The sequence below is a fragment of the Lagopus leucura genome, unplaced genomic scaffold, assembly GCF_019238085.1.
Source record: "Lagopus leucura isolate 7727_CA_CO unplaced genomic scaffold, USGS_WTPT01 Super-Scaffold_1, whole genome shotgun sequence".
Lineage (NCBI taxonomy): Eukaryota > Metazoa > Chordata > Aves > Galliformes > Phasianidae > Lagopus > Lagopus leucura.
Window position 1 is genome coordinate 1,284,156 of NW_024962250.1, and position 17,880 is coordinate 1,302,035.

Below are 17,880 nucleotides of genomic sequence, written 5' to 3' on the forward strand. Positions count from 1 at the left end.
AACAGCATGAACTAATGCTTGCTCTTTAGGACAAACCTACTAATTTAAATATCATACACAATCAATAAACAATTGAAAAAAAGTGAGTGACAAAAGCACCAATATTTCCATTTTTCATTAGGAAAGTGAAGGCATGGGAAAAATCAGGAGAAGCTTCTCATAGAAGCTTTTTTTTTTTTTAATAGAAATCACAAAGCGAGTTTAGTCATGAACATTAAACTCTGCTAACACATGAGCCATGTGACTCATTTTTTTTTTCTGAACTGAATTTCATCCATCTGATATTAAACTATATTACAATCTCTCTTATATAGTAACTCAGAAATGGCACCAATCAGAGGAAAGGAAAAATAGCACAAAACTGAAGTCAGAAAAATAACAATTTCAAGGTCAATATGGTTTCATGCAAACCATCTTAGAGTCTGCTGTCAATAAGAGCAATGTAAGCATTACTTAAATTTTACAATTTCTCATATTGAAACTGGAGCAATTAATTCCGTCGTTAGATTTTTTTATTTCATTGTACTTAACTATTTTTAAGAGGAAAAAAAAAAAAAAACAGGAAGACAGAAAACATAATATTATGCACTATTTGCAGTACTTGTTCTGCACTGGCTGTATAGGCAAGTCAAAGTACCAAGAACTAGCACAGCAGAAACAAATGGGACCATTTGAATCTAACCAATCATTTCCGTTCATTTCAAGATCTTCACAAAGTTCTAAAACCACTAATCATATGTAAATATAAACAAGATGTTCACTGCACTAGGCATAGCTGGTTCATTTTTATGTTAATTTTTTACATCAAACTATTTATAAAGACAGAAGGAAGAAGATATATGGAACGGAGCTATCCTACTTGTCTGGAAAAAGCCTTCCAAGCTTGCAATGAACCGCAGAAACAAGACACTTATGCAAAACTTCCACAAAATTTCCTGAGTTATCTCAGTGCATACTATAAGGAATTAAAAGTATCACAGTGATGCTAAATTTCATATGATGAATTTTCAAATATATCCCTACAGAGCATGGGCAACTGGGAAGGGAAAGGGAAGAGAGACTTTAATGTAGAGCAATACTTTCTCAGACCTGAACTGTGTTTGAGTTGGCTCAGTATTCCACATGAATAATGCTAACAAGTCATGGACACACATGGAGTTAAATTAGTGCAGACAACTATACAGACTCTTCTATTTCAGAACAAATGCCTTTCTTAGTGCAACAATTTTTCTGTGGGGCTTTAATTGGTTTCAGTTAAAGTATTTTAATTAATCTGTGTAAGGAATCACTTTATTTAAATTATCTTTATTTTAATGGCGGAACTCACTATGTGAAAAGATCTTTAAAAATCCTGAAGGTTTATCTTGAGGGCCCTTAGTGCCTGTCATTTGGAACTGCTGTAGGATTCATGCAGTCTCACACATCAACCTCTGTGATAGGAAAAGTTTTTATGGATATGGATAGACAGTTTTTGCCATATATGTGTACAGTTCCAGGAAAGCATCTTTATTTTCCTCTGACCAATTATTCCCACATGAGAACTGCTTTAGCCTGATGCTAAAGTTCAAAATAGCTAGCAATTTAGCTCTGCTGGGCATGAGCACGTATATTTAATCCATTAGAAACTGGCTCGTTCATATTCAAAACATCTGCAACTGTTGCATTACCTATCAAATTTTCTTTTTCTGAGCATATTTTGAAAACATTTCATCTTTTTTTTTCCTACCTGCATTATGTAAAGGAAAGTTACTTTTAAATTCTCCCTGAAACACCATCACCAGGGTACCTCATAGGCATATCTAACATTAAATCATTATTAACATTTTTGTAAAATCTTGGTTCAAACATGAATAGTTTATTTGCAGTGTTTTAAAATATTTTGCTTACCAATATCAGCTTCCCTGTGATTCTTGATATATTCAGCAAGCTCAAAATTTCCTGCTATTATAGCCACCTGAAGGATTGTAAAATAGTTAAAATTAATATCTTGTCATAATTCATTAAGTAGAAAACATGCAAGTTATACTTCTAATAAACATCAGACATTTCATTTTGTAAAATTGATTGTTTATTTCATGGACATCTCTACTTCCATTCTTCAATTGTTGCATACAATGCATTGTGGAAGCAACATTATGAAATGACATTACAGTCTATGTGAAAAAGCAGATCAAGTCTCCCAGTTGCCCATTTAATAAGGTTGCTGTGATCATGGGTGTCTCTCAGGCAACTGCTCTATGACCTGTGGAGCTTTTCATGTTGTGGCATTCAAAAGCAGCATCCCCAGCACTCTCAGGGCTATACTGGTCTGGAGAATTGTATAATCGTAGGTTCTGAGAGAGATACTAAGACATTATTTTCCCTTTATTGATCCTCCTCGTTCCTTAACTGAACACTGATTCAGAAGCTGCACTGCAGTGTACGTGGGATAACCAGGAAAGAAGTACCCGAAACTACAATAAGTCAGGTATCACTAAGACAGCAAAGATGACTACAAAAGAGAAACTTCAATAGCTTATGCATATGTAAATACAGTGTTTATTAAACTACACTTCTGGTAGAAAAAATTATTATTATCTTTTTAATTTATTTCCTGATTGTAAAACGTGGATGCGTGACAAACTATTGCAAGTCCTCATCTAAATGATCTTAATAAGAGAAATATCTCCACAGGATAGGAAGAAAGATTTGCTTATGCTACTGCTATTTCCTCCCTTCTTCCTCTCCTGTTTTACTGCGAATCTCCATGAACTCCTTTTCCTTCACTTATTTTGAAGCTTTCTTTCCTCCCAGGGTCACTGCATCTTTCTTAATGCTGGTAAAAGTGATACACTCAGCTCACTTTTCTCATCAGAGCTTCTGCACATACAGAGTGAATCACAGAATCATTAAGGTTGGAGAAGACTACTAAGATCATCTAGTCCAGCTGTCAATCCATCACCACCACACCTACTAAACGACATAACTAAGTGCCAAATGTACACATATCTTGAACACTTCCAGGGATGGTGACTCTACCATTTCCCTAGGCAGCCTGTTCCAGTGTCTTACTACTCTTTCTGAGAAAGAATTTGTCCAAATATCCAACCTTAATGCAGGCTGGGAAAAAGAAAATAAAAATCTTACTTAAGGACTTCCTTGGATACAGCGCTACAGTCAATCGTAAGAATAATTTAAAATCAGGGGAAAAGTCTGAGTTGACGACCAAGAAAAATTGTCAGCTGGTCTGAACCATTCAACTAATATCAGACATGAAGAGTAATGAAAAGAACGACATATTCTTAGAGAGGTGTATGAGGTACAATTAATACAAGTAACATTTTTTAACGTAAGAAGTCTAAGGTTATACTTCTCTTACTGCAGAAAATTTCCTTAAAGAGTAAGTTCTATTTACTATTAACAGACACAAAATAATATGGAAGCTCTCAAAAATGAAGACTTTATACACTCATGACAAGATACAGTTAGAAAATCTCAACTATTATGTAGGTGTTTCCAAATTTGTTTTAAATGGTAAGCTTAGAGGAGGCTTAAATCATAAGCCACATTTCGGACATCTACTTCATTTCAAAATAAAGAAATTATATAAATTCTCTGCGCTTTTCATTCAGCATGCCTCATTTCATACACTATATCTCTTTCTGCATTAGTGAATCTTGTGTAGGCCTTAGGCTTATTATATATCCTATTAGAACACTGGAACAAGTCTCATTAATGTGCAGTCCCGTGATGAGTATTCGCAGCAGGAATGGTGAACTGTCTAAGAAAAGAGAACGCATTACAAAACTCCTAAATAAAGCTAGATGGGAATAATTGACAGATTATCGCGTTCTCTGCTCTAAAGTCCTTCTGGTGAGCTCACTTTAAGGCATTTACACCTAAGACTCTCATTGAATTAGTCCTCATGCCACAAGTTATCGCTCACAAAACATTTCTGGAAATCCCTGCAGAATAACCCAGATATAAAAAAAATGCTTTCAAATACACTGAAGTAGTCTCGGACTTATCTCACAGTCTTAAGCAAGCAGCAGTTGGTTTAAGGAGAGACAGGCTGATCTAGTTCAGGTTGTAAAATTTACGGGCTAGGAAATACAACCATGCCTCCAAAGAAATCACTATGTTTTAAGTATAATGCAGTATCAGAATGACTTTTTCAAACTATCAAGAAAAGCTTAAAACAAGCAACAGAACATAGCATTTATCATGTTTACATCCTAAATCCAAGTCCCTCCCTCCTTTTTCTTCTTTAATGCTTTTCGGATGTTTTTTCCTTGGCAAATTGTTTCTTATTTCATTATGAAATTCTATCCAACGTAAGGGCTAAAGACAGTAATTAAGTTTGTTTCTCATTTCAAGTGTCTTTATGTGATAGCAGAAGCTCTGATCCACATTTACACAGCTCCTAGCAGTTGTACTCAAGAGATATTTATTTGTGCTTTAAAATAATCTCCAGTAGACAGCTATGAGCATCGCAAATGCAATGTAATAATTTTTGTCTTTTAAGTAATTGATGCACATAGATTAGCACCATACTTACCAGTAACAGTCATGTAATTTCTCATTATGATATTAAACATAAGGAAATATTTTGCTCTGGGCACTTCTCAGATGTTTTAGATTTAATACTTGATTCCTGCGAGCAGAATGTATTGTTATTAATCAATAATGCTGGTTCTAATCAATCCCACTTCATTTAGACTGCAGTTGACTGAGATATATAAGATATCTGCATGCTCTATTGTCTGCAGAGATCAGTAAGTTCAAATAGAGCTAGATGGATATGGTGAAGCACTGCCACCTCATCATCAATAGTGATAGTTATTCATCTGAACATTATTAATATTTTAACCATTAGTCAGAACAACTGTATTCCAGGAACTAGTCATGAAAAAAAACCTTTCTTCTCAGCATTGATAATATATCCAAATCCGGCCCTCAGTGGCTAGTTTTAAAGTGCAACTTATCATTCAACCTGGTCAATGGCACTATAAAAGTAACAGAGAAGCTATGCAAATCCTGCCTGTTTAACCTCATACTCTGCAGTCTGCCTCATAAAAACAACATTTGTATATAGATCACGGAGTGTTAGAAGAGCAATAATACCTTACATCAGCATTACCACTAATTGGCATGTAAAATTCAAGCAGGGAATTCAGCAGTGACAGGCAGCTTGCTAGACAGCCGCCATGTTACTCAAATGAAAGAATGTTTGATACAAAAAAGATTTTAAAACTCAAATAAAGCATGTTGTTCGAGTGACAAATACGTTTTATTACTTGAAAAAAGAGAGCTGAGAGACAGCTTGACAGAGAATTGTTTCTGAATCAAGCACTAGATTCAGCAAGCTCAAGGTATCAACTCTTTTAATTCAATTTGCTTCAAATCAGTAGAAACATTATGTAAAATTCCAACAGCAAAAATGAAGGCAAGTATGGTAAGATCTAAAGAAAGCAAGTAAAAAAGTACAAATATTTCTTGGCATAACGTCAATGTGCTTCACTTGAATTTGATGGGTAAAGAGTGTGGGAGAAAGTGGAGTCAGAGAGAAATCTGAAATATATAAAATGATATTCATTCAGATTTTGCAGTTGCAAACGAAGCACAGTAGCCTCTTTTCCACCAAAATTCTTCTTGAACCTAAGTAGCAGTGTGATCAGACAAAGCTATTAGTGTGAATGCATTAGGGCAAGTGAGCAGTCTTTATATGATCAGAACAACGCGCTTCAACCAGTACAAATTTAATACAAAATGAAGCAGTCTAACTTTTCCTTTGAGTAACATGAAAACTTCAGTGGAAATTCATTGAAGTTCTATGATTGTACTAAATTTCGTTGTATTTTAGAAAGAGGTATGTATTCACGTATTTATAAAACATAATAGAGTGATTTCATAATTTACATGTTGTTAAATACCCATATTTCTCTTGCAGGGATATTATACAGTCAGATTTCAACTTGACAGGCCACTGTATGAAAGAAAGATTTCTTTGTCTTTCTTTTTGGGGTTACAATACATCTCTTCTTGGCAGTAATAAAAAAAACAGCACCAGCAGCAGAAGTATAGTGAAAGTCTCTCCCAATTCCAGTAGGAATTGGATTCCAGTCATCAAAATGCATCACATGCATGTTTCCAGACATGAAATATTGCCATGAAAGGCTGGAGCTAGCACTTAACAGCTAGAGGCTAGCTACAGATTCTATTATGCTGAAGCTTCAAAAATTGCAGCTCTTTAAAAAACAGCATATAAAGCAGTCTTATGATATTTCAGGTTCATGTCCTTTGTGAAATTATTCTGGAAAATTTGATAAAGTCTGGTTATCTTCTCAAAAAGTCATTAATCTATGATTTCCACTCAAATCTGTAAATCTTTTACTCTGTTTTTAAAGGCCGTATTTACTATGCATTGGCTCCAGAATCAGAAAGACTGCTCCTGCAGCATCCCAGCACAGTGACAATGAATGTCCAGCTGAAAAGCATAACTAAGCAGTTCAAGTACAGTGTTTTCTCGCCCAAAGTAGAAGGCAAATAAGTCTACATTATTGGAGCCTGGTAGATGTCCAGATACAGGTTTCAGCATGAGAGAGATTCATAAAGGCTTTCATTCTGTAGCAAGTACTGCCTCGCAAAAGGCTCTCTTTTCAGCATGGAAACTGCAGCTGTCAATATATCAATTACTTACCCTCAAGCATTTAGATTTTCTGGATTTTAATTCATGCAGTGCTTTGTTCCTTTTGGGAAATTGGAAATTATATGTACACTTTACCTGTCACTAACCTTTCACAATTGGTTTTCTTCTGCTCCTGAAGTGTATCACAGGTAGAGATTATATTAAATTAGAGTAAGATCTTTGTAGCCTGTTAGCAAATACAATTTTAGAGCTTTATAGGTTGTTACACTGCCTCCTACGCCTACAGCAATAGGTTAGTCCCTGAAAGGCAAGCACAACAGCTATATTACATTATTACTCTTAGAAACAAATTACTCCCCACAATAAGAAATGAATTTTAAAAAAAGGAGAAACTGAAGTTGTCCCCTATTAATGTCCAGCCAATGAACTTCAACAGAGTTTCTACATGGAAATGGGGAGAGCATCTCACATTTCATTTATGTTTCTCTCTCAGTCAAGGCTGCTTCACTTCCTTCCCCACATGCTTAAATCTTAGATCATGTGAGACAAAGCTTTAAAATGCTCTGCCTAAATGGAGAGTGGAGGAGGCTTTTTGTGCTGCACATTTGTAGCTGCAATTCACAATAAGCAGTTCATGATAAAACAGATAGCACTCCCCACCTGCTTTTCTCCCCTTCTTTTCCAGACAATTTCACTTCCCTGATGAAAGAACATTTCATTATTCTTTCTTTCAGAGCTGATATTTTACCCTTGCATTGTCTCTGCTATCCTGCAGCACTCACTAAATGATAGTCTTTCAAGAAAGCTTGAAATAGCAATGAGCTCAGGTATGGCACGGTACATTACAGAAGATAGCTCCATCCCAGAACAAAAAGAGACTTTACTCAGTCTCAGTCCTTACTCAGACAAGGAATAGACATAAACGCAACATAAAAGCTACTCTGGGGTCCACGTACACTGCATTCTCCTATCTCCAGGTGGAACTGGAAGGAGAAGATGATACAATCCAGCAATAACGTTCTCCAGAAATTGCCTTCCACTCAAATCATAGACTTACTAGACATAAAATTATAAATCATTGTACCACTAAGGACAAAGCAGTAGGATTCACAGTGGAGACTAGTGAGAAATTATCTCAAATACCTTTGGAAGGAATTGTTAGGATCACCTTCTTAACAAAGAGACTGCTTGAGGAGCTCCTGCATGTCTCTTAATTGTGACTTAATCTCTTCATATTAAATATAATCGAAATGTTACCATTTTTAATGAACAAATTTCTGGACAAAAAAGCATAACAACAACTCACTGAAAGTACCTGAAATATAAAATAAAAAAAAAAGGAGAAAAAAAAAAGATCCAACAGCACAGTGATCTCTAAACCATTGCATTATAATCACTATCTTTGGACACAGATATGATACCTCTATAATTCAGTATGAAGTTAAAATGTTGCTTACTGTTGGGCATTGAAAAGGAAATGTAGTTCAACGTATTTCTATCACGTCCTCCTGACAGAAAAGCTATCCCTAATGAAATGAAGAGGTAAAGGCTTTTAGAGTTTAAAGCCACTTTGAAGACTGTCACTGTGCACCATTCCATTATTCATCCACAACAACGTTAGAATCTTAAATTCAGGTTCTAAAGTTGGAAACCCTTGCTCTCATGTATGAGCGTGCATGCCCGTGCTGCACATAGCACAATGAGGTTATATTCCTGATAAATAGTGACAGAAAAATCACGTAGCACACTGTGGACTTGGAAAGAAATCTTAAATTGATATGCATTAGTTGCTCTCATATATGAGCAGCATGTAGATTTTAAAACTATCCTCAGTGGTACAGATGGAGTTTGGCTTGGAAAAACATGAAGCAGTCTGCATTCTGAATTTCTTTCCCATAGGTGTGGGAGAAAAATGTACTTATCAAGCATTATTGGTTTCTTGCCTAGTTTAAGAGAGCTTTTAAAATTAAGACACGTTAATTTATTCAATAAATACAAAGACATATCTAGAAATCATTTTCCTTTAGAAATATATTATTTTGTACTATCTTTGCAAAATATAACAGCTTTAGCTATTTTCAAGTAGAGAAGACATTAAGAATTCAATAAGTAGAGCAAAAACTCTATTTTCTGAACCAGCTGGAGAATGCTATGCAGTTGCAATAACTATATAATCTAAAATAGATATGCTGAATAATCATGAATTCAATATTTTACCTTCCAAGCTCAAAGTGCAAAGCACCATCCCATATTTTACAGTTGTATTGATTATGGTTGACTCTTAAGTTTGAGGCTATGAGGTAAAATAAAATTAAATGAAGCTTTCTAGTTCACCTCATCATACGACACAACTAAACTCTTGTTCTATATTCTATTAATATCACTATTCCATGTTCTTTTCTAATAGCGCTCCCGACTACACTTAAGATGGATGACATGAAACACGACCTCAACAAGATATATATATTCACCTTACGGAGATACATCTTCACATTTACACTCCAAAACTTTTAATAAAAAGTAAACAGCTTTGAAGTTCAGATATAATACACATAATTAGAAATATGTCAAAAGTACATTTTACCATGAGAATTTTATATTTGTATATAAAGATAACTTTTTTCTGAAAACACGTAAGAATTGTAAAAAGTTTTATTCCAAGAGAGAAAGAGTACTAAAAGAATACTGGAATTTGAAATTTTCTTTCAGATATAATTTGTTCTCAAATTTCAGCAAAACACTGAAAAAAGGTGTAAAATGTATATACAGAAGAAGCAAAGAAGTAAAACTTAATTTTCTTCTCTTCACATAGCAGTCAGTAAAGATTATATTAAGTGCAGAAATACCCTATATCTCTGCCAGGTCAATAAAATACTGGCAGTTTTACTAAAATTTTCTATGATGTTATTACAGAATACAAGTAAAAAAATTATACTTAGCATTTTCACACATGCTTTTGTCCTGGACAGAAAATAATTCTTAACTGATATAATTACAGAATGTAAAACAAGCCCACTATTTTTGATTTATAAAGAAATTAACATCATATATTAATATAACTGTTGTCCAGTAGATGGCAAAATATCAGCAATATCTTTAATTATCTTGAAATTTACTTAATTTAAAACCCAAAGTACAGGGCTTTTTTTTTTCTTTTTTCTTCTAGTCCCTGCTTTCTATTTCATTGGATAGCAGGATTAGCTTTACCTTTTGGATGTTTTCTGTATATTATCTGCTTGAAAGACAATTTCATCTTCATCAGTTCTTGATACAACAAAGCACAATAATGTTACTATCCTTTAAATAGTCCTTTGAAGACAGTTTCTTCACCACTGAATTTTTTTTTCTCCAAAAGCATGTTGCTGCTACTGTTCCCAAATTTGCCAGCACATGTTAGCATATTGTGTACAAAAATCTCTTAGCAACAATATCTTAGTGTCTAACATTTTCCTTCTTCCAACTATGATTCATGGAGCCATCTGTAGTCAGATATTGACATGCAGTATCTTAAAATAGATACCTTGCATTTGCTCAACAACTAGTTTTAGCATCTGAAAATATAAATTATGGGCAAGGGCCAATATTTCTTTGAGGCTCTTCATCATTCCCTTGATCATTTTAGCACCGTTTAAACAAAGGCTTGCAATGATCACTTTGCCTCAGTGTTAAGGTCACAGGATTCATGCTTCCCATCTCACGGCAGTACGCAGGTCTGCGGTGCTGGGTACCAGCATCCTTTACGAACATCTTAAAGCTCTCCATGTAGCTTCCCGGGTGAGAGCCACCTGGTGCCCTGACTACTCATTAACAGTAATCAAAGACTTGACTTTAGAACTTCAAGTACTGCTGCACTGCAGCACTAAGATGAAAGCGTTTTTTATATCCTAGGAGTCTAAGTGTCCTAAAATGGGTGGGAAAAGCTTCACGTCTTGCTAGGCAATGACAAAAAGACTTTCACAACAGTGGTACAGTAGAGAATAGAAAGATGTCCTGAACCTCTCTCACAGGTTACAAAATTACAATCATTTCTACTAAAGCAACGTTTCTGACACCTAAAACTGTTTCTGTTTGGCTTTCAGCAGTAGCAAATTACAATAATCATCTATTGGTAGCTAAAGACTTTGCAGTTATTTGTTTCAATGCAGTTTGAAATTTCACATGACTTAAAAGAAATAAAAATAGTGCTAAGCGCTAAAATTAGGTAACATTAATTAAAAGCAATTATATGAAGCATAATATATCATGAGAAAGATTTAGCAACATAGCTTTGAAACAATCTTGAGCAAGGCACGGGGAACAAATTTCCATCCCATCCACTTTTATCAACTTCAAGGAATTAGGACTTTACCTTAAATGCCTTTGCGCAATTAAAATTTAAAAACCAAGCAAATATTCAGTTATATAACAATGGACACTCAATACATATGTATATACCTGTCTATTATCAAAAAAAGTACATTGCAAATGTAACAGTACATTTTCATTGCTAAAACGCTGGTTTTGCTTGCAGATTTCACAGATCCTATGCTTTCTGGTATTACACACAGTGGCCACAAAACAGTGCCAGCGTTGATAAGCACAGTGAATTCAAGTCAAAGTTAAGAGAAGACTATTACGCTGAAATCTCTCATTTTCTTCTGAGTTCTGCTTTAGCAAGGTTACCTAAAGTGCCGTTAGGCAGCCAAGCTCATTTTCCAGCAATTTTAATATGATTTTAAAAGTAGAACATGTATTTTACCGTACAATATCCTTTCAAGAAAATACACAACTATGTTCTTAAAACTTAATTACTCTTACTCATGAATAAGCCATGACTGAAAACCTTCTGATTAAGCTAACTCTGCATGTAAACCAAGATTAAAGAAGGTAACTCCTTTCCTCGCAACTTGCAAGCAAATCGATTCTAAATCATCTCACTGTCTCAGCTTTGAAATGCAAACTTAACTCCTATGACAAAAGGATCCGGAGTTATGCAATAACCAGCTTGCCAGGAAGTGTTGAACTGAATATGCCGGCAAGTCAGCTAAAGTTACCATGAAACATGTCAGGCTGTAAAAAAAGGAATGTGCTGGTGAATTCATCCCAGGCACAATTTCACCGCTTCACGTCACTCTTTTATTTCCTTCTATTTCCTTAGATGAGAAAAAACTGATATTTTTAGGTTGCCCTGTTTTATACAGACTGCACTGAGATTCTTCCTTGGTCACTGTATGTATTAGGAAATTTAATATTTCTGTCCTACAAGGAGAAAAAAATATGTACATCTTTCTTTTGCTTCTCTGCTAAAATGCCACCTAGCAAATCATTCTCAAGCAAGATGCACTTTTCTACGTTTGCGTTTTAATTATTAATATAAGAAAGAAAAAGCAGACAGGGTGATACATGCATTTACAATTACAGATGCTTTCCATGAGAAAATCTAGATCAGGCTGGAAAGAGCCATCAGAAGCTAGTTATTGCATAATCCCCATTACTGCTACATGGGTGAGTAGCAATTCCAAAGGAGTGTTTATTGAAAGCAGATAAAGCCAGGTTGCAGAATGAGATGAATCAGATAAGGCACAGCCAGTAATAAAATTGATTTAATTTTCTTTTTTTTCTTCCCAATGATATGCTAAATCAGAAAGCCATGAAATGTAATCTTCAGCAGAAGTCATTTAGAAAAAAAAAAAAGACCGAGAAAGCATGCTGTGTGCTGGATTTTGCTTTCCTTGAAATCACAGTAAATGTTGGGTTATACAGAAAATTTAGCTAAGGTGTAAAGATGTGCCCTGCTGCAGGTGCTTTTACCTCTGAACACAGGCTTTCCTCATAGAAAAGTCAAAACATACTATATTAGCAGCTACTTTCCAAAGTACTTTCAGAAAAAATGCCTTCCTAGTCACAGAAGGCAAAAGAAGCTGCTTACTATTTCACAGCACAAACAGTTTATGGAATTCAGTTCTGCAAACAGCACTGTTTAATAACACAGTGTTGTTTAAACCGCTACACCAAATTGACAAAAATGCTTTTTGAAAGCCCTTAGGGCTGAATGCACCAAGCTAATAAAATATGATTATTATCTTACCTAATACATTTGGTGGATTAATTCCAAACTCAATGTGTTAGCTACGACAAAACCTCTGGAAACAGTAAAGGCCAATGCCACAATATGCGCTGATGAGGATGGACATGGGGATGTGGCATATGCCAACTGCACAACACGAGCACTCTCCAAAGGGCAGTGCAAGAAGATGCTCAGTCATCCCAGAGGCACTTCATTTTACAAGCAACAAGAACTCACGTGGATATTACCAGAAATTAACAGCAAACAGCCTGTATATTCACGTAAAAGCAAGAGATCACATCAGCACATCATAGCCATAATCATTAGCTGGTATTTATGGACCTAAGGTGCCCATGATCCAGGCAAGGACTCAGCTCAGCCTGCAAGAACACACTGTTTCCCCCAAATCTAAGCACTCGCTCTGAGAGTCTGATCAGATGCAAGCAGGCAGAGGTGAACAGCAGGACACCACTGGGGATCTGGAACATCAAGGCAGAAGTGGCTTCAGCCTATGTGGAGAAATTTCAGCTTCTCTGAAATTTCTCATTCATTGCATCAACTAAATTGATCAGTGTCATAGAGCTTTTACATACAGCTTTGCTCTAAGTCTAATAATGTATTGTTATGTATTTAATAGAAAAACTGAATAGTATTAACATCTCAAAATAACACTGTTGTAAGAGTAAGAAAACTTTACATGTAGCAGATTACTGTAAGCATGCTTATCTACGACTTGTGAAACAGATTTCTCATATAGTATAACGGTCTTTATACCACACACACAGGAACAGGAATCAAGAGAACAGCATCTCTCATTTCTCCCACAGTTAAATCTAAAGCAGAGTCTGATATAGTGCACTCTTCTATAAGAATATGAGAGAATAAATACTTGCTATCTGTCACTCTCTGGGAGTTTATACAGCATCTATCATTTCCACTTCAATACATGTAAAACCCTGGCAACAATGCAATTCAAATAAATAGACATTTTATATTAATCCTGTTCATCATGGTCTTAGGATTGTTTTAGAGCTTTTCCAATGAGTTGGAGACATAAAATCTGCCTAAAAGAAAGGAAAATGCAAAAGCAGCTCCCTTTATATACAACAATCAAATGAAGATTTTCCAATGACAAGATTGCTGTGATCTTTAAAGCAACAACAAAAAATATAGAGAGTTCAGCACAGCTGACCTTTTTATAAGGATTAGACGATATATGTGTGACTGCTCAGTTACAGTTCTGCCACTTAAGAACTTACCCTTGCTGCCTTCTCTTGTAGGAGATAGTATAAATAAAATAATAAGAGCAATATTCAGTCTGGCTATCAAAACTCTATAATTAAATTAAAATCACAGAGATCTACATTACCTCCTGCAACCTTCTCCATGACAGCTCATCACGTCTGCACTGCACACCAGCATCTCTCACTTGGAGGCAAGAACTGGTAGTGACCCTTACAATTTAGTTTGCTTAATTTGTTCCCTTTTATAACCTAGTTTCAGCTGCTTCCCAGCTTTTTGAAGTTTATCCATTTGGTGGAAACAAACAAACAGATTGGCTCCTAGCTACCTCAGGGACACTTTACTTCCCAGTGAAATATTGGTCCATAGACAGACACCTGAGGCACTTCAGCTCCTGCCTGAGCAGGAAGAGAAAGCACAAAGGGGATGATAAGACGTGTGGGATTGCACACTGAGTACAGTATAAAGAATCAGCTCATGGACACTCCGCCATAAGTTTGCAGACACAAAAGCTGATGTTGCTGCACAATTCTTTTTTTGTTTTGTTTTAGAACCTGCTGTAAGTATTTTTAAGTACCTTCAAGTGTGGCAATATTTTGCCCTTTGCAATACAGATGATCACATAATTTAATTTGTGTTTTACCACATTACTTCATTTTGTCCACTTTTCTGAAAAATGGCAAAGAATAAGACAGAGGAGAGTGATTAGCCAGTGCTCTGCAAACCATTGCTGGGTCAAGGGGAATGGATTTAAATCTCATTACATACGCACATATATTTTTCTGCTCCTGTATCTCTTCCCAAATTCAACTTATCCAAGCCAGGAAAAAGTATTAGCAAAAGATGTGTAACATGCAGAGTTGGTGGCTAAAAAGATCTAAGGAGAAGGAGAAGGTTCTTGGGATACAAACCCACCATTTCTGCCCAGTAAAATATAGAGGCCCCAATTTTCAGTTTCTGTTACAAAAGCAGTGCATCTTTGCTGTCCCACATTCTCAGTGAGCATACAACATTTTGCTTTGTTGTCACCAACTGTATAATGAACTAAATACTGACCTTTGGGAATTGTGCTTCATACACAAGCAAGGAGAAGCTTTTGCCTAACAGTTTGTCAATGCTTCAAAATTAACAACAGCAGTAAATCTACTGACAACCTAGGTCACTTCTAGCTTCCCACTGAACACTTTTTTCTTGGAAGTGTTAATGGGAACATCTTCTATCCCAGGTATTCCCATCTTCTATTCTCAGGTATATTTCCATTTGGCAACAATTCCCTAATATTATAGCAGATAACATATCAGCACAAAGGCATAAGTATGCTGGAGGTGATGTACAGGATTCCCAAAAATCCTTTTTCTCAAATGAGAACATGTGTTCTTCTATAAATAGCACTTCAAGGTAAATGATGAGAAAACATGTCATAACTAATCACTGTTTGCATCTGAGTGTATCACCATGAGATTTTCTTTTTAATTTTATAATCTCTTCTTATGAAAATGATGGTGAACATGCACATGTAAGCTCATGTAGTATTTTATTCTTGTATCATCACTTGTGTGCAGTTGAAAACATACTTTCTTCTACCACAATTATTAAAAATGATTACATCTTTGAATCTTCTACATCAATATTCAAATCTTGAGTAAGTGTAAACTAGACTGCATAATTTTCTATGGCAGATTGTCTTTTACCTGTTATTTTTGTACTGCAAAACAAAATGTAACTAATCAGTGGCCAAACATGGATAAAAAATAAGCCAACACAAACACGGAACAATAAATTCAATGATTTCACTCAAAGCAGGAAGAAAACAGGAATAAGCTTAAGGTCTGACTAAAGGCAGAACGTATCATGAGAAAAGAGATATTTTGAGACTTCTTTCGCCAATAACACGCAATATCCAATGATGCATTCTTTGCACAGGTGCTTTAGGGAAGGAATTAGGATGCAAATATAAAAACAAAAACTTGGCAAAAAAGAAGTCCTTTTCTAGTTGCTACATTCCAGTAACACAATAGTTACATATTCTAACGTTTCTTTGTATTTATAAAAATGACTTCTTCAGGCACTGGACAGAGATTTTCAGTTTTAAAGTTTGCTTTATCAGTTTTACCCTTCAAAAATAAGTCAGAGACAAAAATACCTGGAAGTAACCTTTTGTCCTTTGCCTAGAAATTCCACCAAAAAGAGATTCTGCAAAATAAACCAAATCAAAACTGAGCTTTGGGAAGTCATTATGGCAATATGCTGGATAACAGATGAATTTTTTTCTGACTGATTGCTAGCATATGTACTTCCACCTTGAGAAATCCCTACCCTCCCTGGCTTTCCAGCTCAGACCTCCTTTTCCATATAGTCAGTCCCCATTTTCCCTGAACTGATTTTTATTTTTTCTTCTGACACTTTTGATAGAAGTCTTCCTAAGACCCTTATCTATCTTGCTCTTACTGAACTTTCACTGCCTCTCAGCCTCAGACTCAGCCAGTCCCAAACTTTTCCACCCACTTGCAAGTTCTCAAATGCCATTCTTACTTACCAGTGCCCTATTCTGCACATCTGCATCCCCCTAGCAAGCTTCCAAATATGCAACTAGTTTTGGAGCCCCTGAATTTGAGTCAGGCTGCAAACCATTTTACACTGTTGTGTTACTAATACAGAGATCACTAACAGCATGTAGGGCAATTAAAGAAAACAAAACAATATCACACCACAGGGGAGATGGGACAAGGAGAGGGGAATCAACAGAGTTTTCCAGTATGAGAAAAACAACACATGTTTTCCTTCACCCATACTCAGAAACAGCTGAATCATTTTGTTTTTCTGAACAATGCAGCCTGATGAACCAGGCATAGAAAATTTCTTTTCAAATGATTAAAATCTGGCAAAAATATGAGCAATTGAAAATGGATGCACAGCCAAGACATTGAAAGGAACAATTCTACCTGCAGTGGAACTGCACCGGAAGATGGTTGTTCTTCGTGCTGTCTATATATCTGCACATTAAAAGACCGTGTTGACTTGAGACAGCAGTGGTCAACAACAAGGTACTTCTGAGAGTGAAATCACCCTTAGATACAGCCCTGAACGTCACTAAATGCAAATTCCTCAGCATATTTGAACACATATGCTTCAAACGCACTGGTCATTAGTTCTATTAGCTCTAAGCTTGGAAGTGTTTATAGACAGTATGAAAAAAAAAAAAACATGAATTATTCACACAGGACTTATGCTAAGTAAAAGAAAAATGATAAACAACGTGTATGTCCTTTTGAACTTGCACAATACAATATCAATGGCTTGTAAACGCTGGATAAGTGATATTTCTGAGTTACTGGAATAATGATCGTCAGGTAAGAAATTTTACATTAATCTATGGATGTTGGTAAGATATAATGGATTTTTCGAAAGAACATCTAGGAAGTTTTTCAGTACATCTCTTTGCAGCTGCCAGGAGGTCAAAAAAACAGGATTCTGTTCTTATTTTTAGTAATAAAAAAGAAACTTTAACAGGAAAAAAAACACCTAAAACCACTGGAAACTTGAAAGCCAACCTACATCTGGAACAGAAGTTCACCATTTCGTTTATGAAAGCTGTAACTCAATCCACTATATGATGGCGGCAAACATGTTTGGCAAACTCTGTCAGAACCTACAAATGGCTATGGAGGCATCAGTAGTACTTACAGCAGTCATGGTTGAGAGCATGTTCAAGTTCAGTGCTATGAATGAAAGCACAAACCCGCTCATACATACATAACAGCATATTATTAGCTAGCACTTCCAGTTCTGTAATGCTGATAGATTTATACCTTCTGTTAGCACAGAAAAATTACCATATATGGTACTTAGATTCTCAGATACTCAGTCAAGACATGATGGGTAAGCAACTGATTAACCAACAGAACTAACAATGTCACATAATGATGTGGCACAGGTTTCATCTTAACTGTAACTGTTCATTCGC

General features: G+C 35.7%; 1 protein-coding gene across 1 annotated transcript in view; it reads right to left on the reverse strand.

The window, feature by feature from the left end:
* The window catches only part of SHANK2 (SH3 and multiple ankyrin repeat domains 2), a 344,135-nt gene that overhangs the window by 257,026 nt on the left and 69,229 nt on the right, over positions 1–17,880 (reverse strand). Inside the window, exon 11 of the mRNA XM_042868615.1 lies at positions 1,888–1,954. Coding sequence (XP_042724549.1) covers positions 1,888–1,954 — 67 coding nt within the window. The remainder of the gene's footprint in view (positions 1–1,887; positions 1,955–17,880) is intronic.